Source organism: Indicator indicator, chromosome 18 (assembly GCF_027791375.1).
Source record: "Indicator indicator isolate 239-I01 chromosome 18, UM_Iind_1.1, whole genome shotgun sequence".
NCBI classification, from domain to species: Eukaryota; Metazoa; Chordata; class Aves; order Piciformes; family Indicatoridae; genus Indicator; species Indicator indicator.
In genome coordinates this window covers 3,319,077-3,346,081 of record NC_072027.1, presented here as the reverse complement: position 1 = coordinate 3,346,081, position 27,005 = coordinate 3,319,077, and the positions used below count along the sequence as shown (strand labels likewise).

Here is a 27,005-nt window from a genome sequence, read left to right as displayed (position 1 = left end):
CAGGAACAGATTTCAGCCCTGCATTTCTCCATTCGTAGCAGGGAAGGATGAAACCACAGGCCTGGGGGTGAAGACACTGCCTGGGACACCAGCATCCATTCCCTACCCCAACATATAATGTTTGCTTCACTAGTGATTGCAGAGCACCCTTGTAAAACACACTGGAACTGTGTAGCCCAAGAGACTCAGGACGTTTTGGAGAGTCAGAGGACAGGGGCATCAGTTCTCCCACACAGTGCTATTTTTGCTGCCTTTTTCCCAGCTGAGCCTCTCTCCATCTCTCTCCTTTCTCTCCTGCTCCTCCCTGGCTGCTGGATTAGCAACAGCAGGCACCGGGCAGCACGGCGCCACCAGCGGGACCGGATGCCTGAGTGCAAGGACTGGAAAGATGTGTCCCAGCAGGACGCCGTGAACCCCATCGAGAGCATCGACACCTGGGTGGAGTTCGTGGAGGGGCGGAACAAGGTGAGGCTGTAGCCCCAGACCCATCCCCCCCCCGAGTGAGGAGCTGGAGACAGGCACCCTCGAAGGGGTCCTTTGGGGTCAGCCAGCAAAAGTGAGCAGGAAATGAGCCTGACAGAGGCTTCACACCTCTGCCTCTGGAATAAACCATCAAGGGCCATTTCCAGTGCTGGGGCTCTGCAGCCCCAGGCAGTCTCAGGCTGAGGGTGAACTGTCACCTCTGAGAAAGGGCCCTGCATCCAGAGAAGCTCTGGAGGGATCACACTGATCACCAATGAACACAGGGCACCCATCCAGGGAGAGCATGGTGGGGGCATGTGTTCTCTGGGGGCTTCCACAGCCATTTCTGAGTTACTCCTGCATCAGCTTTCTGGGAGAGCCAAACCTCACACAGCAGCCTGGGCAGCTGGGAAGGGGAGAGCAGGAATCAGGCTGACCAGGAAATCTCTGGCCTCAGGAAAGTGTGTGTGGCAGGGCATTGCATCCAGCTGTCCCCATCCCTGTGGGATGTGGTTGAGGGTGGTATGGAGATACTGGCATCTATCCACTGCAGGTTTGTGAGTGAGAGCACGCGTGCCCCATAGAGCCCACTGCAGCATGGTGTTTCCGCCCTGGGAGGAACATCTCTCCCTTATTGCAGCATCTGTGACCTGCAGGCAGACAGACCCTGCTGGCTGCTTATTTCTTTCTGTCTCTCTGGTAGCCACAAGTGTCAGGTCTGTGCCATGACGGGGTTCCTGTTCCCGCTGGTGTCGGGCATCAGCTGCTCACAGAGGGATGCAGAACAAACAAATGGGCTCCTGTTTCCGAAAGTCACTTCCTGTTTTCCTACACACCTCCAAAGGCACTTCCCGTCCCCTGGCCCGGCCGGGAGTTCGTCATTCTGCCAAAAGGGTGGCAGGGACAGATCCTGCTTCTCCCAGAGCAGATGAAAGGAGAGGCAGAGATTGGTGCCCCCCCAGGGAAGCGAGCAGGGGTGATGGGAGTTCCTGGGTCCAAAACCCTTGTGCGTCCCTGCAGATGTTACTCTCGTTCTGGTCCCTTTTGGTCTTCCCCTTTTTGACATTTTCTTCCTTTCATTTCTTAGTTGTGTCCTTCTCATTCCATCTATTTGGTTGTAAACATCCTTAGGTTGTTCAGTCCAGGGATGTGCAAAGAGCTCTGAGAGAAAAAAGCTCTTCACCTGTGGTGGGATGCTACGTCCTCCAAACATGCTTACACCTCCTTCTTCTCCTTCTCCTTCTTCTCCTTCTCCTTCTTCTCCTTCTCCTTCTCCTTCTCCTTCTCCTTCTCCTTCTCCTTCTCCTTCTCCTTCTCCTTCTCCTTCTCCTTCTCCTTCTCCTTCTCCTTCTCCTTCTCCTTCTCCTTCTCCTTCTCCTTCTCCTTCTCCTTCTCCTTCTCCTTCTCCTCCTTCTCCTTCTCCTCCTTCTCCTTCTCCTTCCCCTTCCTCTTCCTCTTCCCCTTCCCCTTCTCACCTGTCTTCTCTTAACATCCTCCACTGTGTTTGATTCTGTCTGGAAAGGCCAGAATGAGCCCCACAGGATGTGCAGGCAGCAGCATGATGTCAGACCCAGAAAGCCCAACTCAAACGTAACAGTGGCGTTTAGAAGGAAAATCCCCAAGAAACAGGAAAGGCAGAGTACAGAAGTGGCAGCCATGGGGTCACTGCAGCTGCATTCAACAGCCCCAAGGAACGGAAAGGGCAATGCACGACAGTACTGGAAATAAGGCCACTTCAGCTGTGCTGAGCTGGCACTGCAGGAGTGCTGCTCCTCCTGAGGAACAGAAGCTAACACACTGCCACTTAGAACAGAAATGGTTCCCAAGGTCTATGGGGTGAATAGTAAAGGCAAAGTAGCTTCCCTGTAGGAACATAATTTTTTTTTTTTTTTCATTTTAAACACCGTCTCACTAGAGAGGTTCTGGGATGTGATTACCTTGCCGTTTAAACTGGGAGGGAGGAGAAACCTGTGCTTCAAACTGCAGATCTCCTCTAAGGGGAGTGCTTGTAACACATTTGGCAGCTGACACGTGTGCTGTGTGAGCTGGAGGAAGAGAGCAGCCTTACTCCCCAGCTGCCTTTCTTGGCTTATTCAGAGGTAGCACCTCCTGGGCCTGTGCTCCCAGGACACCAGCCTGGCTCTTTGCCCAGTCTTAGTCACGTCTTGCTGGAAGGAGGGGGGAGGAAGCTTTTAGAACTATGTGTATGTACACTTGGAATTTAAAGGCAGAAGATGACAGCTCTTCCTGAAGTGGTGAGAGCTGGGATGCTTCCACAGGCTTGATATTCCTATATGGATGAAAGGAGTACAGGTTTGTCCCCCTTGCTGGACACAGGCCTGTCCCCATAGTGATCCAAGGGGCTTAGCATTAAGTTTGCTTCCACAGTGCTGGCTGGGCTCTGTGAAAATGAGCAGAGTCAGGAACTGAACTGTGTTGCTCTTGCTACAGTCAGCAGGTAAGGCTTGAAATGTACAAAGGGCTACTGAATGAGGGGCCAGCTTTGTATAACCCTTTCCCAGGTACAGCTGCCCCCTGTGGCCAGGCTTGCTGTGAGCTTTGCCATCTGCAGGAGAGCAGCACTGATACTGCTTCTCTTCCCTCTTACTCTTTCTAATTCCTTATGCTCTCTTCCCCCATCAGACAGTCAGCAAACTGGCCATCCAGGAGGCCAACGTCTCAGTCATGTACAAGTGCATTGCCTCTAACAAAGTGGGTCGAGATGAGCGGCTGATCTACTTCTACGTGACCAGTGAGTACTGCAGACCACCCCTCCATCTGCACCAGCTGAGCTCTCTGCCTGAACCAGGCAGATGCCCAGACCTGCTGGTTCCTGTCATTCACAGTTAACAGCTTTAACAGTGACCAGCAGGAAAGCAGTGCTCCCTGAGAGTTCTGCTGAGTGGCAAAACCCTGGAGCCCTGGCAGCAGACAGCACAGGCAGACTTTGGCAGGCAGACCTGTGCCTAGGTCCTGGAGCAGCACTGGCAGGTCCCGGGCTGGGGATGTCCTGCTGGCTCAGGCCCAGGCAGATCCCAGGGCAGGGGATGTGCCTGGTCCAATAGCATCCTCTAGTGGCACTGCCAGACCTGCTCTCAGGCAGGATCCTTTTGGCCAGAGTTCCCCGAGAGTCTCCACGGGATTTTGGTGGTGGGAGAAAGCTGAGAGCCCAGCAGTGTGGGCTGGAGTCATAGCCTATATGGGGCTGTGTAAGTTTCCTACCAGTGGTATCCTGTGCTGGTAGTTGGGAGTCAAGAGGCAAGAGCACAGGAGAGGGCTACCTTCCTGCCCCTCTGAGCAGACCCTGGAAGCCTGGTCTTCTGACCCTTACAGATAGTACCTGTGCTGTCAGATCCACCAGCTTCTGTGGAGGTAGATGAACATCTTCAATGAACATCTTCAGCTGCTGCTCCAGTAACTCTGTGTGTGTGCAGATGTCCAGCCTGGCTGTGTAACTGTCTGCACCTGTAACAGCAGCTGTGTCTGCAATGCTGTGCCTGCAGCATTCGCCTCAGATGAGCTAAGAACAGTAACAGCCTAATGCAGACCTCCCAGGATTATTTGACTTATGACTCCATCTTAACTTAACTCTGGGACTTCAGCACAGCCCTTAGCCCTCACTGGGTGCAACTTAATCTGTGGATCACTAGAAGTCTGCATGCCACAGATTGGTTTCCTTTACCCTGGGCTGAGGACAGGAGAGTCTCGGAGAGCTGAGCCCAAGCAGACAATTTCATTGTGTCTGGCAGCTCAGCCATGGAAACTCATTCATATGTTCATTTCCTTCCTGAAAGCCATTCCAGATGGGTTCGAGATCGAGTCCCAGCCCTCGGAAGAGCCGATAGAGGGGCAGGACCTGCAGCTGAGCTGCAATGCAGACAACTACACCTACGAGAACCTGCAGTGGTATCGGCTGAACCTCTCCAAGCTCCACGATGAGGAGGGCAACCCCCTAGTGCTGGACTGCAAGAATGTCCACCACTATGCCACCAAGATGCAGGGGGAGCTGCGCTTCAAGCCCGACTCTAATGATGCAACCTTGCTGCTCACCATCCCAAACATCTCCCTGGGCGAGGAGGGAGACTATGTGTGTGAGGTGCAGAACAGGAAGACCCGGGAGAAGCACTGCCACAAGAAATACATCTCCGTGCAGGGTGAGGGTCCACAGGGCAGGCGGGAGTGACAGAGGAGAACTGGTGCTTTTGCTACCGTTGGCTCCCAGTCCATCCCCTGGGAAGCCACACAAGCAAGTTAAACCCCAGGTGGCAAAGGCAGGGCACCTGGGTTCTCAAGACACCCTGCAGCAGGGGTCAGAGACCCAAGCCCTCCAGGAACACAGATATGCTTTTGATCAATCAGTTTCCCATTTTCCCTTCCTCCCCTCTGTGCTGCCCCTCCAGCCCTGGAGATCCCCCGCCTCAAGCAGAACCTGACTGACATTTGGGTGAATGTCAGTGACTCCATAGAGATGCGCTGCAAGGTGGACGGCAGCCACGTTCCTGAAATCAGCTGGTACAAGGATGAGAAACTGGTGGAAGAAGTGTCAGGTACAGTGGGCTGGAGAGCTGAAACTGCTGGGTTCTGGGAGTTGCTGTGCCCAGGCGAAGACATGTGTTCTCCAAACTGGCTGGTCTGGGGTTTGAATCATGTTCTGTCCCAGTTTGATGCAGCCTCACCAGCCAAGTCTATGCCCTAGGGCCTGGATCAGCACTGTCTGTGCCTGTGCTCACTCAGCTGGTGAGCAGAGAGATAAATCATTCATCTTCTTACTCCCAGCCCAGTGCCTGGCATCTCTGTTCATGCAGGGACCAAACCAGATCCCATGAAGGGATGTGGGAAGGATTGAGGCATATTGCAAAAGGAACAGGTCCTGGCGCTGCAGCAGAGCTTGACACACCAGCTGGACTGCTTGGCACCATTCCTATCCAGTGCTGTCTGCAGGGCTTTAGTTTCCTCTATACATTGCCTGGGGAAGACCCTTCCAGGCCACAGAAGAGAGCCTTAACCAACTGGTGCAGTTTCATTCTGCCATCTAAAATGAACCAGTCAAAAAACAGGAGCCTTACTTTGAGGCTGAATGAGTCCAATATGCTAATTCCCTCTCCCTGTGGGAGACCACTGCAACCCTCTGTGCCTTACAGGGATCGACCTGGCAGACTTCAACCAGAGGCTGAGCATTCAGAGGGTGAGAGAAGAGGACGCTGGGCTCTACCTATGCAGCGTCTGCAACGCTAAGGGCTGTGTGAACTCCTCAGCCAGTGTCTCTGTGGAAGGTACCAGGAGCTGTGACACCCCTGGGGATGAAAGGAAGGAGTAGGAGTGTGGCCAAGGTCCCATGGCAGTGGGAGGAAGGGAAAGCCCCTAAGCCTTGCTGGTGGCCTGGTGCTCTCACAGGAGGATCTATAGTCCAGAGCATTTTAAGATCGGGCAAGCACCTGCCCAGCAGGCCACAGGGGATGGCTGAATTGGGACACAGAATGGGAATCCCTGAAGATGTGATTTTCCTCCCATCAATGGGAATCTCTGAAACTGTAATTTCCCTCCCATCCCACAGGTTCTGATGACAGGACCAATGTGGAGATTGTCATCCTGATTGGGACTGGGGTTATTGCTGTTTTCTTCTGGATCCTCCTTATCCTCATCTTCTGTAACATCAAAAGGGTATGTGACTGTCCCTGTCCCAGGGCACGGGAGATGGTGTAGCAGGGACTGGGGCAACAACACTGCCGTGATGTGAGGCTCTGTGACAGCACCTGTGGAAAGGAGGTCATTTAGTGTTCCTTTAAGTGCTCTCACTGCCAAGGACAGGGTGCACAAGGGCTGTGGTAAAGAAGGTGACAGGGAACAGCCTTTTCCAGGGGGAAACAGATCAAAGCAGGCAAAGGAACCAAATCTCCTCTGGGAGTCAGCACCCAGTGCAGGGAGGGCATCTCCTCACCCTTTGTGTTGGCTGATTCCTGCAGCCTGCCCACGCAGACATCAAGACAGGCTACCTCTCCATCATCATGGACCCTGGCGAGGTGCCCTTGGAGGAGCAGTGCGAGTACCTGCCCTATGATTCCAGCAAGTGGGAATTCCCACGGGACCGCTTGCGCCTAGGTGAGCCAGAGCCCCTCCCTGCCACTGTGCGCTGCAGCCAGGGCTTCCCACCAGTCCTTCAAGCTCATCCTCTGGGCTTCTTACACACATCTCTCTATTTAATGCTTTCTCTCTGCCTCAGGCTTGCAATCTTTTTCCCTAGATGTCCTCAGATCCCAGCTGTGCCTAGGAAATCTCTTTAGGTCTGACTGTAGACAGGTCTGAGCCAACTGTAAGCCCAGACTCTCCTACTGTATCCACACAGAAAGCAGAAGACCTCTAGGCACATCCTTTAAAACACATCCCCATATTCTCCAACTGGCAATCTGGACAGAACAGCCCAGGCCGCAGCAGGTACCCCAAGTCCAGGCCCAGTACTGCATCCATTGTCCTCCTTATGCTGAGACACTCATGTGCAGTCTCTTCCCTCTGTCTGGGAGGATTAAAAGGGCTGCAGGCTACCTTTAAGGCACAGAGCAGTGACATTAACTCTGGCTACTTTGCTGCAAGGTGTCACATTTACCCTTCCCTCTGTTCGAGGGCAACAAACAGCCTCTCACGTCTGCAGGGCTGTTTCCTTCCTCTGCTTTGTCCATGCCAGCTCTGTCTCAATTCCTCCCACCACCCTTTCTCTTATTCTCACCAACAGAGCAAGCAGCCACCTGGCAAGGGCACAAGTTCCACTCCTTCCTTTCCCTTTATGATATTTTTTCTTTCTTCTTCTCATGGTTTCCTGCTGGGATTTTTATTTTTTCATTCTATTCTGCCTGTGCTGCACCTGCCTCTCTTCACACTACCTTTCTCCTTGTCTATAGGTAAAGTCCTTGGTCACGGTGCCTTTGGGAAGGTGGTGGAAGCATCAGCCTTTGGGATCAATAAAAGTAACAGCTGTGAGACTGTAGCAGTCAAAATGCTGAAAGGTATGTGGAGGGTGAAGCAGAATATGGGGTCTGTAGACAGCAGAGAAGGAGGCACCTGCCAGGGAAAGTCCACCTGTAGATGCCTGTCTTCTGCATAAGGCAGTTGTTAAGGCACTAGAAAATGTTTTATCTCCTACAAGCACTCCTGGATGCTTCTGCTTTAGCCAGCCCTGAACTAGGGGAGAGGAGCTGGAGCCAACCTTTGAAGTTATGGCTTCTTGGCCTCAACACAGTTGATCCTCTTGGGCTTCCCTCTGGATGCTTTAGCCCTATTCAGCTGCACTGGGAGGCAAGTGACAGAACCTACAGAAGGGACTTGTCACTGCTCACTGCAGGGGGTTGGACTAGATGACCTACAAAGGTCCCTTACAACCCAAACCATTCTGTGACTCAGGGAACTTGGCTTTCAAGGAAATTTATCCATCTGCAAAAGAAAAGAATGAGATTTGCCTCAAAGGACAAATTAGAATCCAGAGCCTCTCATTTTGGCAGGCCACTGAAGGAAAGCATGCTCCCAACTGCCTTCTTCCAAACGTGCCTGTATTTTTTGTTTATGGTCCTGGTTCAGAGCTGGGTAACGAAGCAGGTTGTAGCTCTCACACAGCTCTGAGAGCTAAACTGGCTTTGCACCCAGACAATCCAGAGTGAGATTTTAAGCTTTTACAACCATGTTTTCATTCAAAACATTATTCTGCAGTTTGGCACCCAAGAAAATAATCAAGGCAGCATCTGGCTGGCCAGCAGTGGCTGTAGATACCAAGTCATGGTTCATCTCAGCAGTACCTAGCACTGCAAGTGTGTTGGTGATCTGCACAGCAGCTGCAGAAGGAATCTTGGCTGGCTCTCTTGTGGCCCATCAGCTGCACCTCAGGAGGATACTTCCCTCTCTCAGACTAAATTTGCAAACTCTCAAGTAAACCAAAATGTGTATGGGGAAGCCAAGAAGTATAAAAAAGGCACAAAAACTTAGAGGACAAACCCTGAGGGTAAAACAGACAAGAGCTGATGCGAATTAGACACTTGGAGAAAAGATGCAGTGCAGGGATCTGGCAAGGGCACAAGACTGTGTTTGCTGTCGGGGTGGAATCATCAAAAAATACTCTGGGTTTGAGCTGGGACAGTCATGATCAAAAGGCTGAGAGGCTTTTTGTTTCTTATTGTCTTTCAAATTGTTTAATGGCTCATTATCTCTGTTTGGAGGCCAAAAGGGCAGAGACTCAAATGTGTGCATCTGTATGTAAGCCTCAAATGATCTTTTGCCCTGCACAACTCTTACAAGTTAAAATGGGCATATGTTGTGTTGCCCTTTGCTCTGGGTCCCTGCATCTGTAGGGAGCACTCCACACAATGCAGCAGGGATCTTGGGAGCTCCAGACAAGGCTCTGACATTTCACAGGGAGGCGTGCGATAACAAAACGTACAAAGGCTTTGGGGTCACAGCCTCCTCAGCAAGACTCACATTAACACTCTGCTGAGAGAAGGGTGGTGAGGGGGAGTGAAAAGCTGTGAGGAGGCATCATGACATGGTCTGTGTGTTTGCAGAGGGAGCTACTGCAAGCGAGCACAAGGCACTGATGTCAGAGCTGAAGATCCTCATTCACATCGGGAATCACCTCAACGTGGTGAATCTGCTGGGTGCCTGCACCAAACCCAACGGTAAACACCCCAGAGCCACAGGCTGGGCCTGCTCCCAGAGATCAGTGCTGATCCCCTCTACCCCTTCTGCTGGCCACCTGTGTGACCAGAGGGATGTGGGGATGTTATTGGTGAGTCTGTGCACTTAGGGCAGGTGCCACAGCTCAGTGGGGCTGCACATGAGTTGGGACAAGTCTGACCATCCCAATCTTACCTCCTCCCCTGACCTTTGGTGTCTTCTCACCAGGTCCACTTATGGTTATTGTTGAGTTTTGCAAGTATGGAAACCTCTCCAACTACCTGCGGACCAAACGGGAAGGATTCAGCCCTTACAGGGTAAGTAGCTTCCCTTGCCCCTAGGGACATGTCCCATGGCTAGGGAAGGAAGATGTGTGGCCTGGAATATGATGTGACAATGGGATCAAGACAGCCTCTGTCTAGCAGCAGGTCAGCTTTACAGTGATCTTGGTTCACGTGCACATCAGGGAAGTCATTCATTTCTGCAGTGGAAGATAGGTGCTTCCAGGCCAGAGCAACAGTCTAAGAACAGAGCAAGTCTGTGCAGCTCATGGGTGCAGAGGGTACAAAGTGTGCTGCCTGCTGAGGTTTTTGGTCTCCTCACCAGGAGAAGTCTCCCAGGCTGCGCATCCAGGTGCAGTCCATCGTGGAGGCAGCGAGAGCAGACAGGAGGAGTCGCTCCGGGACTAGCGACAGTGCCATCTTCAACCGCTTCCTGCTGCACAAGAGCCACCCAGCACAGCCCATCCAGGAAGGTAAAACTCCAGTCCTGGCAGCAGCACCTCACTTGCCAGACTTGTCTAACCTGAGGAATGGGTAGGGCATGACAATGGGCAGCTGGCACCCAGCCCTGGAGCTGGTCACTCCACTACCATGTGGCAGATCCCTGAAAAGGGCTCAAGGGCTGCTGCTGTCATCTGACTCTTGGAACCCAAAAGGGAGAATTCAATTGCTTTGGATTCGTCAAGCCTAAAGAAATGAGAATTGAAGGGGGTCTCAGCAGGTCCTCCCTAGGACAGGAAGGATGAACTGGCCTTCAAAGTCCCTCCAGCCCTGTTCCACACAACTCTGTCTGACTGACATGTACTGGAGGCTGGACTCATTGTCAGACCTGACACATTCCTGCCATGTGCTATCCACCACCTAAGCAGAAAACCCTAGAGGGGAACTGGCTCCTCCAGCTGGCACTGAGGACTAGCTGTCCTGGAGAGGGGCAAGGATGACAGGAGACCACTCACTGTCTCACCTTTTTCTTGAACTCCTGGACAGTGGATGACTTGTGGCAAAGTCCCTTGACAATGGAAGACCTGATCTGCTATAGCTTCCAGGTGGCACGTGGCATGGAGTTCCTGGCATCCAGAAAGGTGAGTTCACTCTTTCTTTTGCTCCCCTCTTCTTCTGTCCGTGCTTGACCAGAGAAGGCCTCCCTGCAGCCACTTTGCAGTTGACACACAGAGATTCAGTGATCTGCCTCATACTTCTCAGGAAGTCTGCAGCTGCTCTGTCAACACAGAGATAGGAACTTGGTTCTCTTGGATTTTATCCTCTCCTTAACGATCCTCCCTTTGAAATTTTTGTCTTTATCTCCTTTTACCTCCACCATTTCCCCATTACAGCTCAGGTTTGCAGGGGAAGGCTAGGGGGGCGGTGCTCTGTACTTTCTGACTTTCATCCCTTCTTCATGTGCCATCAGTGCATCCACAGAGACCTGGCAGCTCGCAATATCCTGCTGTCAGAGAACAACGTGGTCAAGATCTGTGACTTTGGCCTGGCCCGAGACATCTACAAGGACCCCGACTACGTCAGGAAAGGCAGTGTAAGCACCATCTTCTCAAACTCCATGTACCTTAGGCCCCCTGAGCTGTTCATAAATTACTTTGGAATAAACTGAGGAAAAGATGAAAAATGAAGACTGGGACCGCTTGTGTGGCTGGGACCAGGAACCACTGGCCTGATGATACCTGTGCTTTCCTCCTCCTCCATCACCTCTGTCTCCTTCCTTCTGCCTCTCAGCCTGTCACTAACTTGCTCTTCTTTCTTTAAACTTTTTCCTCCTCCTTTGACTGTGTCTCCATCCCTCCCTCAGGCCTTACCAAACTTTCATGCCTCCATGGAGAGAGGAGCAGGGCTATGGGCGCTGGTTTCCTTTCATCCTGTTGCCACAGGAAGGGCTGCCCTGGGCCATGTCCCTGACAGAACACTTGTGCTCTCCTCCCTCCTGCAGGCCCGTCTCCCTCTAAAGTGGATGGCTCCAGAAAGCATCTTTGACAAGGTCTACACTACGCAGAGTGACGTCTGGTCCTTTGGGGTGCTCCTCTGGGAAATCTTCTCACTAGGTGAGTGCTTATGAGGCTCACATGCTGCTGAGGCAGGCAGGACTTCTCTTCCCATGCAGCAGCTTGGTGGGTGAGCCTGTGCAGGAGGCTCTGACACCTCTAAGGAATGATGTGAAAAGACACAGGTGTAGGCAAAAAAAAAAAATATGGATGCTCATGTAGAGGGTGATGGGGAGACAGGCATGCAGAGGTGGCCACCAGCTCACTTAAGGAGTGGGACCTGTCTCAGGCAGCATCAAGGACTTGAGCTGTGCATGAGATCACATCTCCAAGTGTTTTGGTAGGAAGGGCAGTCTCAGAAGGACTGGTTTCCATGGCACATTTCACATTCTCACCCCTCTTTGGACCTCCTTTAGGGGCATCTCCATATCCTGGAGTCCAGATCAACGAGGAGTTCTGCCAGAGACTCAAAGATGGTACCAGAATGAGAGCCCCAGAGTATGCCACAGCAGAAATGTGAGTGAGAAACCCTCCAAATCCCAGCACTGGGCAGAGCAGAGCCTTCTGCAGGATAGTTGAAACCTCCTAGATCCCAGCACAGGGCAGGACAGGCTCCTCTGTGGGATGCAAAGACCTTTCAGCCAGGGCTGGGGATAAGCCAACACACATGCTGGGTAGTGCTGAGCTTTCCTTCCCAGTGCAGGTGCACACTGTCCAGCAGGCAGCAGGTGGGGAGGAGCTGCAGAATCAGCTAGGAGGGGTTCCTGTGGCACAAACCCCTCATCTTTTCTTGGCAGTTACCGGATAATGCTGAGCTGCTGGCATGGTGATCCCAAGGAGAGACCAACTTTCTCTGACCTGGTGGAGATATTGGGGAATCTTCTACAGGAAAACGTCCAACAGGTGAAAACCTCTCTGTGTTCCTGCTCAGCTCTTTCTTCTTCCACCACTAGTTCCCTTGCTGTGCCCTCATCTAACTCCTTGACCAATGCAATACCCTTGTGTAGGCCAAGGGATAACACAGGGTTTCCTGGATCATAAGTTGTTTCCCAGAGCCTCTGCAAAGTTCATTTCTGTGGCAGTACTCTCACTGCATCCTAATACAGCTCTGCTCTTTGCATGGTGGGTGCCCTCTCAGTCATCATTCCAGTGTTTCCATCCTAATCCCTGGATGATTATTAGAAATTTTTCAACTGACTCAAGCCCCTGGCACTCCTGCCTTCCCACACTCCCACATAATGAAAACCAGGACTTCAGCAGGGTTTCTGAAACTCTATCCTCAGATCTAAATGTCAGGGTCATGTGAACCAAACAACTGTGCCTCTGCAGCAGTCAGCTACACAAATTGCCATGAAACTCTTACTAATCACTGCCATGCAGTAACTCACCAGGACTTCTAACTGCAATGAGTGCCCAGCTCTGATTTTAACATTTCCTTGCTGTTCCATTTCCTAAGATGCCAGCCACATGTGTGAACACAAGTGGTGTCTCATCCCAACGTCCTTCATTTTCACCTTTCGGCAACCTTCCCAGCACAGGCATGACTAAGCCACAATAATGTGCCCCCAGAGCACATTGTTCTTCTGTCCATGCAGGAGAACTGTAGGTGCTGGAGAACTGGCTGATTTTCCTGCTCAAGCACACCTCCATGCACCTGCAACACTTGCAGCTACTTAACACAGAAGTCACAAAAATCTTCAGCAGGATCCCAGCAGGATGTTTTGTCCCAGAGAACCTAAAGACAAACCAGAAAGTTTCTTCCCCAGCCGTGTCAGCTTCTACGTGTAGAGCCTTTTCTTGTAGGAAAGCCTTCCCCTTCTTGCAAGGCACTCACTGTTCTTCCTACCAGGAAGGGAAGGATTACATCCCACTGAACGACTCTCACAGCTCAGAAGATGATGGTTTCTCCCAGGTGCCTTCCTCTGCCCAGCAAAACTCAGATGAAGAGGACTTTGACATGAGGATACGCTGCCACAGCCTAGCAGCAAGGTGAATCCCCTCCGAAGAGGGCAGAGAGATCCCAGCAGGCAGCCAGGAGCCTGCTGCAAGGGAGCCTGAGAGATATGGGGTGAACCCAGTAGCAAGAGATTGGGAAAAGCCCAGGTGATCAGGCGTGATCCAAGCATTTAGACCATAGCACCTCACTAACAAAATCAAACTACTTTGCTTAATGAGAAAGAGCCCTTGACATGTAAGGCTGTGACATTCCTTCTCCTGCCTCCAGCTACACTGACAGAGTCTCACATCCCACTAAAGGCATCATGGCCCATCAGGTAGACAAGGAAGGAAGGTGTCAGCTGGGATTCTGCCCTTCTGCTAGTGCAGGAGCTTCATCTTGGCTCTTCCTAACTAACTCAGACAACTAGGCCTAGGCTTCTCATCTCCAGGAAGCTGTGACAGTGTGATGATGCCTGCAATCTATATGACATTATTCTGATTATCCAAAGTGGAGAGGTAATCAGGCCGTGATGTGATCAGGAAGTCTGGGTGCTCCCTACTGCAGATGGAGTATGGAGTTAAGAGGCCTAAAGTGATGCTGCTCCCCTCCCCACATCCCCTGTCTGGGTCATCTGCCTCCCTGCATGCTTTGGTTGCACAGAGAGGAGGTTGGGTTCAGGTCCTGTTTAGTCAGGACGTCGACTCTGGGTTTTACTGAATGCAGTCACTTCTGTCAACAGATACTACAACTGTGTCTCATTCCCTGGTTGTCTGACGGGAGGAAATCAGATCAGGTGTCCATCCAGGATAAAGACATTTGAAGAGTTTCCCATGACACATACAATGTACAAGGCACACCCGGTGAGTGGCATCTGAGTGGGGTTGAGCAGGGGGCAAAGAAACGTTCAGCTGTTTCCTGACACCTTTGCTGTTAAGATCATGGAAGGAAGATCACTAATGTCAGTCTGTCTGTGTCATTTCTGTTTGATCCATCCAGTCCTATGCACATTCATTTCTCCACCTGGCACATAACGATTTCTCTACAGCAGCTCCTGCTGCCTGAGTGTGAAATAGCAAGGCTAGATCTGCAAGCAAGGACTATGAAAGACCTCAGAGAAGAGTCTGTTCTTCACTCTTTTTGGATCTGTGAACATGGCCTGGTTAAGCATGCTGAAATCCAGCCAGGACTAGTTAAATCATACAGTGCTTGTCTGCACCTCCTCTAACGTGACCCACATGGCAGCATGCAGCAGGGATCCTCCTGGTCTCTCTGAGCTGGGCTGGTACTTACATCTCCTTTAGTGGCAAAACTCAAGTCACGCCCTTAGTCTCAGAGGAAAACCTCACCTCTCACAGATTTGAAGGTAATAGTCCAAGCAGGAGCACTCTTTTTTTTTTCCCCCAACTGAACTGCACACACAAATTCTGCCTTTGTATGTGCTGCTTTTAAGAAGACACCTAAGAAAATCAGTTCCAGCAAGACCATGGAGCATGCTGGTAAAGTGCCCCTACTCCTTTTTTTCCATCGCAGATACACATGATCTCATCTTCTGAATGATTCCTCCTCCCTTCCCACTCTGACCAGTCGACAGGGATGTTACTGATAACTCCTGTTGCTTCCTTCCAGGACAATCAGACAGACAGTGGGATGGTTCTGGCATCTGAGGAATTTGAGAGGATAGAAAACCGACACAGAAAAGAAGGTGGATTCAGGTACTCCTTAAGTCTAGCCACTCAGACCTCCCTGCTGCCAAACACAGTGAGAGCAGGAGGCAGCTCTTGGTGTCCCCCCATAGGGCATATCCTAGTTGGGGCTCTCAGCAGCAGCAGGGCTATGGGCCCTCAGCCAGCTAAGTTCATGCACACATTAATGAGGGGCAAAATGCATGAGAACAGACCTGCCTGCTGCTTCCTAGGGTGTAAAAATGTAAACTGTGCCCATTCTAGGAGAATGTGTCTGATAAGACAACAAGGCAGAGTGGAGTGATGATGTTAATGAGAGTCTTCATGCTTAGTGATGTTTTCTGGTGAAACACCTTAGGTCTTGTTCAAGCAGTGGCAGATGGGAGGGAGGGAGGGAGGGAGGGATGGATGGATGGATGGATGGGTGGATGGATGGATGGATGGATACTATGTGGCAGCCACCTCCCTCCCCCAGCCCTGAACCATGTGGTACAGGGCCCTGATGTGGCATTGCAGGGATGGTACAGGCCTTAGGACTTCCCACATGCCAGTACTGACCCAGCAGGTTGAGCTGGCACTCTCGATGCTGAGGACATTATGGATGGTTATGTCTTTGCCCCAGGCTTGGAAACTGGGTGAGAATCTGTCCAGCTCTTCTCTGCTTGGTGCCAGAGCAGGCTGGGACTGTGCCTCTCTGACAGTGTGTTGAGCAAGCCAAATCAGCTTGTGTGTTTAAACAAGGCCAGCCCCATGCCTCTTCCTCACCGCTTTGCCTCCCAACATCAGATTAAACTGATCATTGTCTTTCTCCTTCACCCTGTGGCCTCTCTGCTGTTGTATCCTGACTGTCTTCTGCTTCTTGTACTTTTTTGCCTAAGCCATGTTCCCGTTGTCTCCTACACCATGGGCTACCTGGTGTCCATCTCCTGGAAAACATTGACCTTAAACCTCTCCTTGAATGTGTCCCTGCCCTCATTCTTGTGATTTTTGCCAGTCACCTGGGATTGGCAGACACTGAGATGGGGCTGCTGATTTCCTCCCACATCTTCATCTTCCTTTGTTTCCTTTTCTTCATCCTGGCTGTTGGTTTGTATCAGTTTGTGTTATCCCTGCCAGCTCCAGGAGCAATTGAGGCAATGTTTCGTGTCTCACCCTGCTCTTTTGGGTCCCAAACCTTCCCTGGGCTTCCCAAAGGTATCTAGAAGAGCTGAAATAACTCTGTCACTGATTTTTCACAAAATATACAGGTTGTGCTTATGTTTAGAGCAAGACCTGGTGCTGTGCTTTCAGATGGAGGCATAGGACCATTCCTGACCCTACCTCTGCCATGTGCATTAGCAGATGATGTTTCCTGAAGCTGTGATCTCTCTAAGCAGGACAGAGACTTTGCAGGAGCACTCAGACTGATCCTGTATGTGTCTCTCTCTCGCAGCAGTAAAGGGCCCAGCCGAACTGCGGAGCTGCCAGGGGAACAGTCGGAGCTGCGGAGCAGATGTCGGCTGCTGTATGGGTCCCAAGTCGGAGGCCAGACTTTTTACAACAGTGAATATGGGGAGCTGTCAGAACACTCTGAGGACGGCAGCTGCACCCCACCTGGAGAGGGGGCCACTCCCCCCACTCTCCATGCTTCCTTCTTCTCCGAGCAGTACTAACGGCATCAGGCCCTGGAGGTGCCTGCCAGGCATCTCCTCTCACCCTCCAGGCACATCATCAGGGGCACTCAGAGCTTCTCCTTCAACCCATGCCCAACCCCAGCAGGGAACCTACCCCAAGTGGATGGGTAACAGCGATGTCCTTGGAAAGGCAGCACGATGGCTCACACAGCACCTCCAGCTGCAGCTTCCCCGTGCCAGGACCGGAGAAAGCCACCTCACTGCTTCCTCACATTTCCTTCCTTCCTGTGGCCCAGACTGCTGCATTCTGCCGGTGAGTGGGTGCCTGTGTTCAGCACTACAGCACCTTCTGCCATCATCCAACCTCTGCTCGGATCAGCTTCCCATTCAGAAAGCCCATTTCAGGTCAGATATAAATAGATCTGTCTTAGTCTCCAGTTTCTTCCTGGTGTGCAGCCCGAATGTTTTTCCTTGGATTGCTTCCTCCTCCTCTCCTCATTATGTCAGCTGCTGAGCTGTGGAGCAGAATAAAAGGGAAGAAATCCCTAGTGGAATTAGCAGCAAGAGCAGGACGTTTTAAGGAGGTGTACGGAGAGCTCCTGAGGGATCTTGGTAAGCGTTCATGCACGCTGCTCAGCCTGGGTAGGCGCCAGCCTCTCCAGCTCCTCTGCAAGCAACACCCACACCCTTCTCATCTCTGACGGGGGGAACCTGTCAATCTGCTTTATACCAGGATTATTTTAGCCATCTCAATACAGCTAGTGCTGAGTAGGTCATCAGCTAATGGCCAGAGTCCTCCCAGTGAGACAAATAGCAACTTTTTTTGCAGAGCCTGTGCAAAACAGGGTTTTATACAATCTGTGCTGGGAGCAGGTTACTCACAGGTCTGCTGTTCTCACCTTCCCCTTCTCCCAAGGCAATGCTGAGATCATTTGTTGCCTGAGTGAGAAATTAAAGCAAAGCTGTGTTAATTTGAGATGGCTTCTATACACAGAGTGAAAATGGGTTGTTTGCTGGGAGGAAAAGGATCAAAGCAATAGGGAGTGAAATGTTTATGTTCAAGTTGCTGCAAGGGTTTTGGAAACAATGGAAGGAACAGAGCTCCAGTCATGAGGTGCCCTGGGTTGTATCCCCTTGTATCTCAGCATCACTGAGCACATGGAGGACGGCACCTGGCCAGCGCTCAAGTCCCAGCTCTCCTGGATGGACAGTTCTGCCCTAGATCTCTGGCTCTAGGGAAGCATTCTCTGCACAGTGTACCTGCCTCTGGAGGTCTGAGGAGCACTTATTTGCTGAGGAAACATCTCAACACTTGGGTCTTTTGTTTCTAAAAGATACCACGTGAATTCAGAGCTCTGGGGAACCTCCACAGCCCCTCTTTACAGATTTCTGTGCAGCTGCCTCACCACTTCCCCACCTACTTCTTTCCATGCTGCTCACAATCCGAGAGCTCGGCCACAGAGCATGGTTACGTCACCGCCAGAAGAGTCTGGGTGAAGAGGCTCATCTGAGCAGCTTGTCATCATCTCTTCTCCCACATGCCTGTGGCTGGCAGAGCTCCTTGCACCAGGGCATCTCAGCAGCAGGGAGTTTCTGCTTGCTGGCCACACCTCTGTGCACAGAGCCAAGGCTTTGGTTTGGACTTTTTGAATTGTGTTTCCTGTCAGATGTGCTGCTTTCCCAAACTGTTTCTCTTCCAGCAGGGTTTTATGCGTTTCCTGACGTGAGCCTGTGAGCCCTTACCAATGACTTTCCCAAGTCTTAATTATAGTTCTCTGCTCAAGTGTCACGGGGAGATTTATTTAGCACATGGGAAAAGCATGCCTGTCATTCAGATTCTCTAAGCTTGTGCAGAGCCCTGAACGCTCCACTCCCTCTTTGTGTCAGCAGGATCAGAGGGCTCCGATTTCCATGGCAAAAAGAGGCACAAAACTGGACCAGCTTGAGCCAAACTGGCTCAGGATGAGGAACTGGAAACTGCCTGTGGCAATGAATTCCCTGATTTCTCCTGGTGTCCCCTGGAATTGCCAGGAATTTAAGCATCTTTAAGTAATTGTTGTGAGTCAGTAAGAATCCTCTGGTAGGAGATGCTGGAGAGCCAGGCCAACGAAATAGGACAGGCCAGACCAAATTCTCCTCCCCTCTTCTTGCTCTGGTTTTTGAACTGGTGGTTCCCTTGATCAAAGGAAGGCTCATGTGTGCTGTACTGCTGGGGGTCCCACATCAGCATTCACGTGAGTGAATGACAGACAGCCAAGATAAATTCAGGCTGCTTGCTGGGTGATGTCCATCCACAAAACCCAGGCTCTCTTGTTTCCAGTGCTTCACAAATGGTTCTATGCCTGGAAACATAGCCCCATCAGAGAGAGAGCCCAGGAAAGAGGCCTATAAATAAAATAATAGTTTAAAAACAGAATTCCAAAGTAGATGCAAGTCCTTGCCCATATGTGAGGGACAGAAATGTACTAGCAAAGCCTGACAGGATTTCTTAGCAGAAAGCAGACAGAGGCATCTGAGCACCCTGGCTGGCTGTCAGCACTCCCAGGCAGCCAGGACAGCTGTAAATTGTTCACAAGCATCCTTGTGGAGAAGGGTTACTTCATTACAGCCATTGTTAACGATCCACTCCTTCACTCTGGGGAAAGCAGTGGCATGACATCTGATTTTTGAACATTGAAATCATTTCACACCATGGAAGTTGATTTTCTCTTGCTTTCACACCATCTTGATGGGGGGTGGTGTTGTGGCACGATGTGTGGAATCAGATCCTATTGCATCTGCACCATCAGCATCACAGGAACAATGCAGCCACGATATGAGCTAGGGCTGGCTCCTCTTCAGACACTCCTGCTGCTGAAGAACACTTGTAGTGTGGGTTATTGAAGAGCTGTTGAGACCATTGTACATTCACTCTCTTAAAAGTATACTAAAATTAGAGCATACAAAGCTGATACCCTTCCCCACACTCTTGTGTCATCTCTGGCATTTTGATTTAGTGTCTCCAGATAAGTGTAAACACGAAATGAAGCTCGTCTGGTCTGGTTTGAAGCCATGTTGTCTGTCTTTCCACAGTGACAAAGGAGTATTTCAACTTAAAGCCCAGGGTTGAAGAATTGTGCCTGCTCCGTGCACAATGCAGTCTCTGTTTTGTTTTGGTTGGGCTTTTACTGGAACTGAGCATTGAAGCTAAGCTATTTATCATCCTCCTTTCAAATGACTGTTCCCAGTTTACCTGCAGTCTCATTTTTCCTCACAAAGTGTTGGTGTTGAGAGGACGTTCCTCCCTCATGAAAACAAAGTGTTGGGTCCCCTACTTGCAAACACACATGCATCTCTGAAAAAAGAAAGAAAAACAAAACTTGTGTATCAAGTAACACTTCATTTATACTGCAATATTTTAACCTGGTACCTGTTGTTGCTTACAGCAGCATTCGATGTTTCAGTGGGCTGCCTTCCATGCAAGTAGGTTACAACATGGATTATGTGTGAGTACAAAAGGGTGGTGTGTGTGTGGGTGGGTGGGTGAGAGTTTCGTGGGTGAGTGTGTGGGGTGTTTGCACGTGAGTTTTCCTACCAGTAAGCGTATGTGAGTGTTAATAACTCACGTTGAGTCTTGTCTCTGGAAGTTCATGGTTATATATCAAACCAATTAGAACACTGCTTTCTTCCCTCTCCTCCTATAGTACTTGTTATCCTTTGTCATTAAGAGTTTTGTTGTAATATCTAAATGTGGGACAAAAAATGAATAAAGTCATAACTGGCAGCTGCTCTCTGGTTCCTGGAGGATGGTGCTGCAGCATCCTGCTGCCAGCTCCTCATACAGCACCGCCCAGCCCACCTCTGGCCCAAGCAATTACCACATTTTGGGTTTATTATTTTTACTTTCATGTCTCTTTGCGTTTCTCTGCATCCTCTAGGAAACAGCTGGCCTTTGTGGCATTTCCATCCAGGATGAAACGTGGGCTTTTCTCATGGTGAAGCCGGATACACTTTGGTTAAGCTTAGAATCATAAACTGGTTTAGGGTTGGAAGGGACATTTGAAGGGCATCTCGTCCAAACCACCTGCAGTGAGCAGGGACATCTTCAACTGCAGCAGGTTGCTCAGCGCCCCGTCCAACCTGACCTGGAATATTTCCAAGGATGGGGCTTCCACCACGGCTGTGGGCAGACCCTGCCAGTGGCTCACTGCCCACGGCTTGCTGACAGGAGCCGGCGGTCCAGCACCCAGCTTTTCACTGCCGCCACCTCTCCCAGACCCGCACCCTGCCTCGGCCCGGGGGCCTGGGACCTCGCGGCCTCTCCTGCCCTCCTTCACCACAGCGGTGACGGGCGCCAGGGGGGGCAGTAGGCGGCGGAGCCCCCTCAGACTCGCCCTTCTCCTCAGCGACCGGAGCCCTCTTATCCAGGCGCCATAACGAGCCCCTCCGCAGGAGGCGCGGCGCCGCCCGCAGGTGGCGCCCTCACCCCGGCGTCGGCGGGCCCGGGGCAGGGTCCGGTTGGGAAGATGGCGGCGGGTGGAAACTGACAGGAAAGAGAAGGGCGGGTGCGAACCATAGGCAGGATCGGGGCTGAGGAAAATGTACCGCGCCGGAGATGGAACATAAATGGAATTGTAACCATTTCACCAACAGAAATCAGTAGGAGGTAGGGTGAAACCTGAGGCGCGGCTCCCTCATATTGTGGTGACCTGTGAAGACCTCAGTGCCGTCTATCTACCAAAAAAAAGTGTTCCTTTGAGGAGCTGCCACGGGCAGAGGCATGGCTGCCCTGTGCAGCGTGGAGACACTTGGGGACATCCCCTCAGCTCCCGTTTGTCCACCACCATCCTTTTACCCAGCCCCACCACCGGATGAGAGCAGCCAAAAGAACCTTCTAACTCTCCTCTCCCCACCCGGGCACCTGTCGGTTTGGGGAACGAGGAGATAGAAGCTGCTCATGAAATACCCCATTTTCGTGGACCCTGGAGCAGCGCTTGGCTGCTTCTCTCCTGAGGCCGTGAGACCTCAGCTATCTTCTGCCTCCCAGCTCATGGCCCTCCATGTGGCAGGGGAATCTCCCAGCCCTTGCTTTGTGAGGAGCGGTGTGACCAAGCTGGCAGCCCTCACAGGGGGAGTCCAGCACAGCTAACGACCTCTCTCTGGCAGAAACACAGCCCACAGGAAAACGGGCAGGGCAAAATGAAAAGCATTTTCTTGTGGTTAGAAAAGGGAACTGGGAGGTCGTGGTCTGGGCCTTTCAGGTTGTTTTGCTCCTGACATGGCCAGCAAATGTTTTCTCTGTGTTTTTCAAAAGTGCTTTAAGATGCTTCTCTGAAGGTCGATGCAGTGACAGCAAAGAATCCTTCAGGCTCCTAGGACTTCTTGGCCCTTTCTGAGGACATTTCAGGAATAAAGGACATGACTTCACATCAAAATGATGCAGAGCTCTTAGTGCTGGAAAATCCAACTGCAAGAACCACAGCTCCAAAATGTTCTGCAGGGTGTGGGATCAGTGTGTCTGCCATGACTCTCACCCACCATCTGGGGTGAAACATTGAGAAACTATTAATGGCATGTGGCTCCTCAACCAGCACTTACCAAGTAAATAAAAATTAAATTAAAAAAAAAAAATCTGGAAGCAGAACATTCACCTGCTGCTTCATAAACATTTCCTGGATCGTACTGGAATTTCTAAAGACCTTTTCATAAACAGCTTCTAAGAGGATGCTCCATGCCGTTAGCAGAGCCCATAGGTCCATTTTGCTCTAAGAAGCAGGTTTGCAAGCCTGCTGCTTTCCATGGGAATGGGGCAGGTTTATCCAAGGGCAGGATTAGATCCATAAAAACATCTCAACAAAACAAACAACCTCTGCTTCGATGGTGTTATCTTCCATGAGTTACATGACCAGGTACATCACAAATAGATAAATTACAAAACTTTCCAAAAGGGAAGAGTTTAATAAGATGCTTAGGTTAAACACCAGACTTCATGGAGGGCTTTCCCAAGCAGCTGGGGTAGTCAGCAAGGAGGCTGTATCTTGAAATAACAGCTATTTGTTCAGAAATTTAGGAAATACCCTAACTCACAGCCATGTGTTTTCTTTGCCATAAATTATTTTCAGGTAGTTTGCCCTTCAAAACCCCAGGTGGCCATTACAGTATGTTGCTATTACTATGGTCATGGAGAGGCTGAAATCTTAACTGTAGTGAGTGAAAGTCATTCATCAAGTCCTGGTTACAGTATTTAATAGGATTATTATTAACATTTGAGTGTTTGTAAGACTTCCCATTCTAGTACACCGAAGATAACTCCAAATTAGGAAGGGGTGACAAAATCCTGCTATGGCTGCACAGTACGTGCCCCAACAGCCCTTTTGACATTAACTGGGCAGAGTGGGGCACACCCCAGCCCTTTTTCCGACGTACAGCCCTTCTTTTCCCCCCGAATTCAAGACATCCTTTTAAACCATCTCCAGATGAAAGACGCAGAGGATCTGTGGCAGCCCACAGGTGTCCCTGCGTCTAGTTCCTTGAAGAACTGAGGATCCCTAGAGCCAATCTTCCTTGCAGACATCGGAACCAGCCAGCACCAGAGCGCGGGCACTTCTCCCTACAGCCACACCACCCTCTCCGCCACACCGCCCCGCCCCTGATGACGTCATACTACAGAAACACGCCTGTTCACCTGGCCCCGCCTCCCACGGGCGGGTCTCCCCTGCAGCCCCGCCTCTCGCCCTCGTGGCGCGGGGCGGGGCGGGGCGCGCCTGCGCAGTGCAGGCAGCGCCGGGCTGCAGTCGAGGCGCCGGGCTCGGAGCCGCTGAGTGTGTGCGGTGCGGCTGCCGGAAGGTGCCGGGGGCCTTTCTGATCTCCCCCAGGACTGAGCCGAGCATGGAGCGGCAGTCATCGGTTGCGGCCACCGGCCGGCGCAGCGGGATACGCCGTCCTCCGCACTAAGGCGGCAACGAGCCCCGAGGCGAAGCGCGGCAGTGCGAGGAGCCGAGCCCGAGGCGAGCTCCGCGGCCGTGTGTGAGCGCGACTGAGGCGGCGGCAGCAGCAGCGGTTGCTCCTCCCGGCGGCATCCTTGGAGCTTGGCGCGGAGCTGTGCGAGGAGGGGGCCGCGGCGCCGCCCCCGCCTTCTCCCCTCCCCTCGCCCAGCACGGGCAGCGGCGGGCGGCATGAGAGCGGCGCCCTGAGGGGCCGGCGAAGTGTGGCTCGTCCCGAGCAGCCTTCCCCGGGGGCCGCGGATCGGACTCGGCTGGGACCTGCCATGACTCCCCTGGCTCCTCCCATGGCATGAGCCCGTGCTCTCCTCCCCCCGCCGCCTGCTTTTGGTCTTTCTCCGCTCCTGGGCTGTCAGATGGGATAAAATACACCCGGGCGTGTGGGGCTCGGCGCTGCCGCGAGGGAAGCGGCGCAGGCAACCGGTGACGGCCGTCGGTTCGCCCGGAGTCGAAGATGAGCTGGCGGTGGGTCCGCCAGCACCGGAACGGCGGCTCCTCCGTCCTGCTGCTGCTGTTGCTGCTGCTCTGGCACTGCCGGGTCCGGCCGGCCGGCGCCGACAACGCCAGCCAGGCGTACTACACCGCGCTCATCAACGTGACGGTGTTGAGCCCCGAGCGGGGCGGCCCCACGCTGCTGAGGATCGACCGCGGCCGCTACGGGCAGGATTCCCCCAAGGTGGAGGTCAAGGGCCTGCTGGTGGCTCCCGTCCCCATCAACGGAGGTAACGCGTCCTCTGCGGCCGCCGGTGGCTGGCTGTCGGGTGCCGTCTTCACAGGGGGCTCGGCCTTTGTCTGAGCTTTGCAGGTTTTCCTAGAGAGCACTGACAAAAGAGGAGGAAGAACTCTCCCAAAGGAAAATAAAATTACAAAAAAAACCCCCAAAAATCAGAGTGCTGGCTTCAGTAATGGCTCTGTAAAACATAATGTTCTTTCCAGCATCGATCCCAGCAGGCTGGTCATGCTGAGGGATGAAGGTGTTATTTCCAAAATAATTAAAGGGGGAAGGTAGCAATAGTGAATAGTGTTTGATTACAGCCATACCATCAATCTCAGGACAGCTGCATGGCCGTCTCGCAGTGATATGCATCTGGATGGCTTGTGCAGCTGCGTGAAGTCGTGGTTGCTCAGTGAACGCTTCTTAAAAAGGCAGTTTAAGCTGTCCATCAAGACTTGGAAGGGCTGAAGCCATCAAGCTGTTTACTCTCATGGTCAGCCCAAAATGTGTTTGCTTGCAATATTGAACCTTTCAGTGCTTCCAAATAAGTTTTCATTACATGAAGCTGTTGCCCATCCACTGTGTTTTTGACAGATGTTGGGGTTTATAGAGAACACAATGAAAGTATTGTCTTGGGGTTTGCCTGAAATAAAACCAATTGCTTCAGGCATAATGATGTGGTTTTAGTAGTATCTTACTTTGAAAACCCTTCTTGATGTTATCAAAACTCCCATCTTTAAGAAATTAACCACTTGATGGATCACAGTAGTCCCAACCCATCTCCTGGACGGTAAACCTCTGAATAATGCATTAAGTGAAATAATGTAGCCGCTTAAAATTAGACTCCAAGTGGGGAATATTAAGGGTGGAGTTTTTTACAGAATTGATAACACAGAACTACCATATTATTAAAAGCTTAAATCTTAATTATTAAAAATATTAATTATTAAAAGCCAAATCTTAAAATCAGGGAAATGCTTTGATGCTTCTTCAGAACAGGATGCATCCTCTTAGGCAGCCTGCTGTAAGATTCTCCTAGGTAGGAAGCAGACAGGCCATCAGCTTGCTGGTTTCCTTGAAATTTGGTTTTACTGGCTTTGCAACGTTAGCTAGAATATATTAATACAGCATATTTTGCAGCTGAAGGATGAAGAAGCAGAAATTACTGAGCACGTAAAATGCTTTGCTTATGTTTCAAATCCTGCCTTCACTGTGCTCTCAGGGTCAGCTATCATCAGATATGCTTCCTGGTGTTCCTCACTTAAGCACACACACCTCCCATATGAAACCAGGAGGTTGTCCTGAAAGTGTTAAGCATGTAGACATTATTTCAAGTAGTATTTGTATGGGTTTTAAAACTGCTGCCTTTTAATGTAGTCCAAGTATCAAAACCCAAGTATCAAAAATTTAAGTAGCTGCATTATTTGTCAAGAACTTTGACATTAATTAGTTTTTAACCTGTTTCTGTAACTTCTTCTCCTTTCTTCTGATATGGTCTTCTCTAAAGTGTGATTAAAACATTTAGAGAAGCTGACAGCATTTTCCCTGGAACCTAATAATGAGAGAACTAAATAAAATTTTGAGAAATGCAGCACGTTTATATCCTACGGTTAAGTATTGTAGTGAGGAAGTTCAGTGACAAAGCACAGCAGGAGCCCTGAAATTACAGACCTCAGTTTCTGTAGTCTTGTCATGCTGCACTCATTACAACTTTGTCATCAGTTGTTGGGGAGATTCAGTTTTGTCCTGTTTGTCAACAGATGACTGTTGAACATTACAGCGATCATCTTTAAAGTTCTTCTGAATTGTTCTATGTTGTTTTTTCTAGGGTGTACATTTCATTTTAATTTGGCTAAGGCATGCTTCATGTGGCTTAAAAAGATTTCATGTATCAGGAAAGACTGGAATGTTTTATGCTTTTTGCTAAGATGTTCTTGAAGGCCTAAGGATCTAATGTTTCTATTCTTGTGCTTTTTATATATCTAGATTTGATAAAAGACCATCCTGTCCTGACAAAAGTGATTGCTCTAATGCCCTTTTAGCAGCCTGTTAATGATGCTGTGGAACCTGTTTGCAAAATATCTTTTTTTCCTTCTAATAGTTCTCCACACAAGTAGCTAGCACCAGCCTCTGCTGTCAGAGCAGTAAATGCTCTACCCCAGTTCTCATGTATCAGAAGAGGACTCTACAACTGTCAACAACTGTTTGGAGAGATCTTGACTTTGAAACTGCTTTGATGTTAAGCATTCCCCTGTTCATGGGCTGTCCCTTGAAATTTCCACAAACCAGTGTGATGTTAGCACCTTGATAGCATAGACTGGGACATCCATCTTTTATCCTTGAATTGTCCTTAAGTGTCACATTTTTGCATACTGTTTTAAAGTCCCTTACTTGGTGCCTGCAGGGAAATGAGTTTACTAATTCCAAACTTGGGGCCAGTGATGTGCTGCTGAACATACACCATGTGTAACAGCCTGGCCTGCCACTGGAAGTGGTGTGCTCTGTGCTGTTCTCTTTGTGTTCCTGATGGTGCCTGATATTTTATATAGGACTTTTTGAAGTTGCCAGTGCTGTGTGATCCCCCAACCTTGAAGTCTTACACCAGTGTGATCTACTCAAGCACTTCTCCCATTTCTTTAGCAGAATTTCTTTAATAGAATTCACCCTTGCCATGTTAATACATGTAT

The 27,005-nt window shown here is 50.8% G+C and overlaps 2 protein-coding genes across 2 annotated transcripts in view; both read left to right on the top strand.

The window, feature by feature from the left end:
• FLT4 (fms related receptor tyrosine kinase 4) overlaps window positions 1-17,012 on the top strand; it is a 57,936-nt gene extending 40,924 nt beyond the window's left edge. The window contains exons 11-30 of the mRNA XM_054389357.1: window positions 321-465; window positions 3,106-3,214; window positions 4,257-4,616; window positions 4,863-5,009; window positions 5,604-5,735; window positions 6,017-6,123; window positions 6,426-6,561; window positions 7,356-7,460; window positions 9,003-9,116; window positions 9,343-9,431; window positions 9,721-9,868; window positions 10,383-10,477; window positions 10,807-10,929; window positions 11,338-11,449; window positions 11,806-11,905; window positions 12,187-12,292; window positions 13,239-13,378; window positions 14,068-14,188; window positions 14,955-15,040; window positions 16,443-17,012. Of these exons, the coding sequence (XP_054245332.1) occupies window positions 321-465; window positions 3,106-3,214; window positions 4,257-4,616; window positions 4,863-5,009; window positions 5,604-5,735; window positions 6,017-6,123; window positions 6,426-6,561; window positions 7,356-7,460; window positions 9,003-9,116; window positions 9,343-9,431; window positions 9,721-9,868; window positions 10,383-10,477; window positions 10,807-10,929; window positions 11,338-11,449; window positions 11,806-11,905; window positions 12,187-12,292; window positions 13,239-13,378; window positions 14,068-14,188; window positions 14,955-15,040; window positions 16,443-16,662 (2,695 nt within the window). The 3' untranslated portion in view covers window positions 16,663-17,012. The remainder of the gene's footprint in view (window positions 1-320; window positions 466-3,105; window positions 3,215-4,256; window positions 4,617-4,862; window positions 5,010-5,603; window positions 5,736-6,016; window positions 6,124-6,425; window positions 6,562-7,355; window positions 7,461-9,002; window positions 9,117-9,342; window positions 9,432-9,720; window positions 9,869-10,382; window positions 10,478-10,806; window positions 10,930-11,337; window positions 11,450-11,805; window positions 11,906-12,186; window positions 12,293-13,238; window positions 13,379-14,067; window positions 14,189-14,954; window positions 15,041-16,442) is intronic.
• Window positions 17,013-24,057: 7,045 nt separating this feature from the next.
• RNF130 (ring finger protein 130) overlaps window positions 24,058-27,005 on the top strand; it is a 44,128-nt gene continuing 41,180 nt past the window's right edge. The window contains exon 1 of the mRNA XM_054389280.1: window positions 24,058-24,325. Coding sequence (XP_054245255.1) covers window positions 24,058-24,325 — 268 coding nt within the window. The remainder of the gene's footprint in view (window positions 24,326-27,005) is intronic.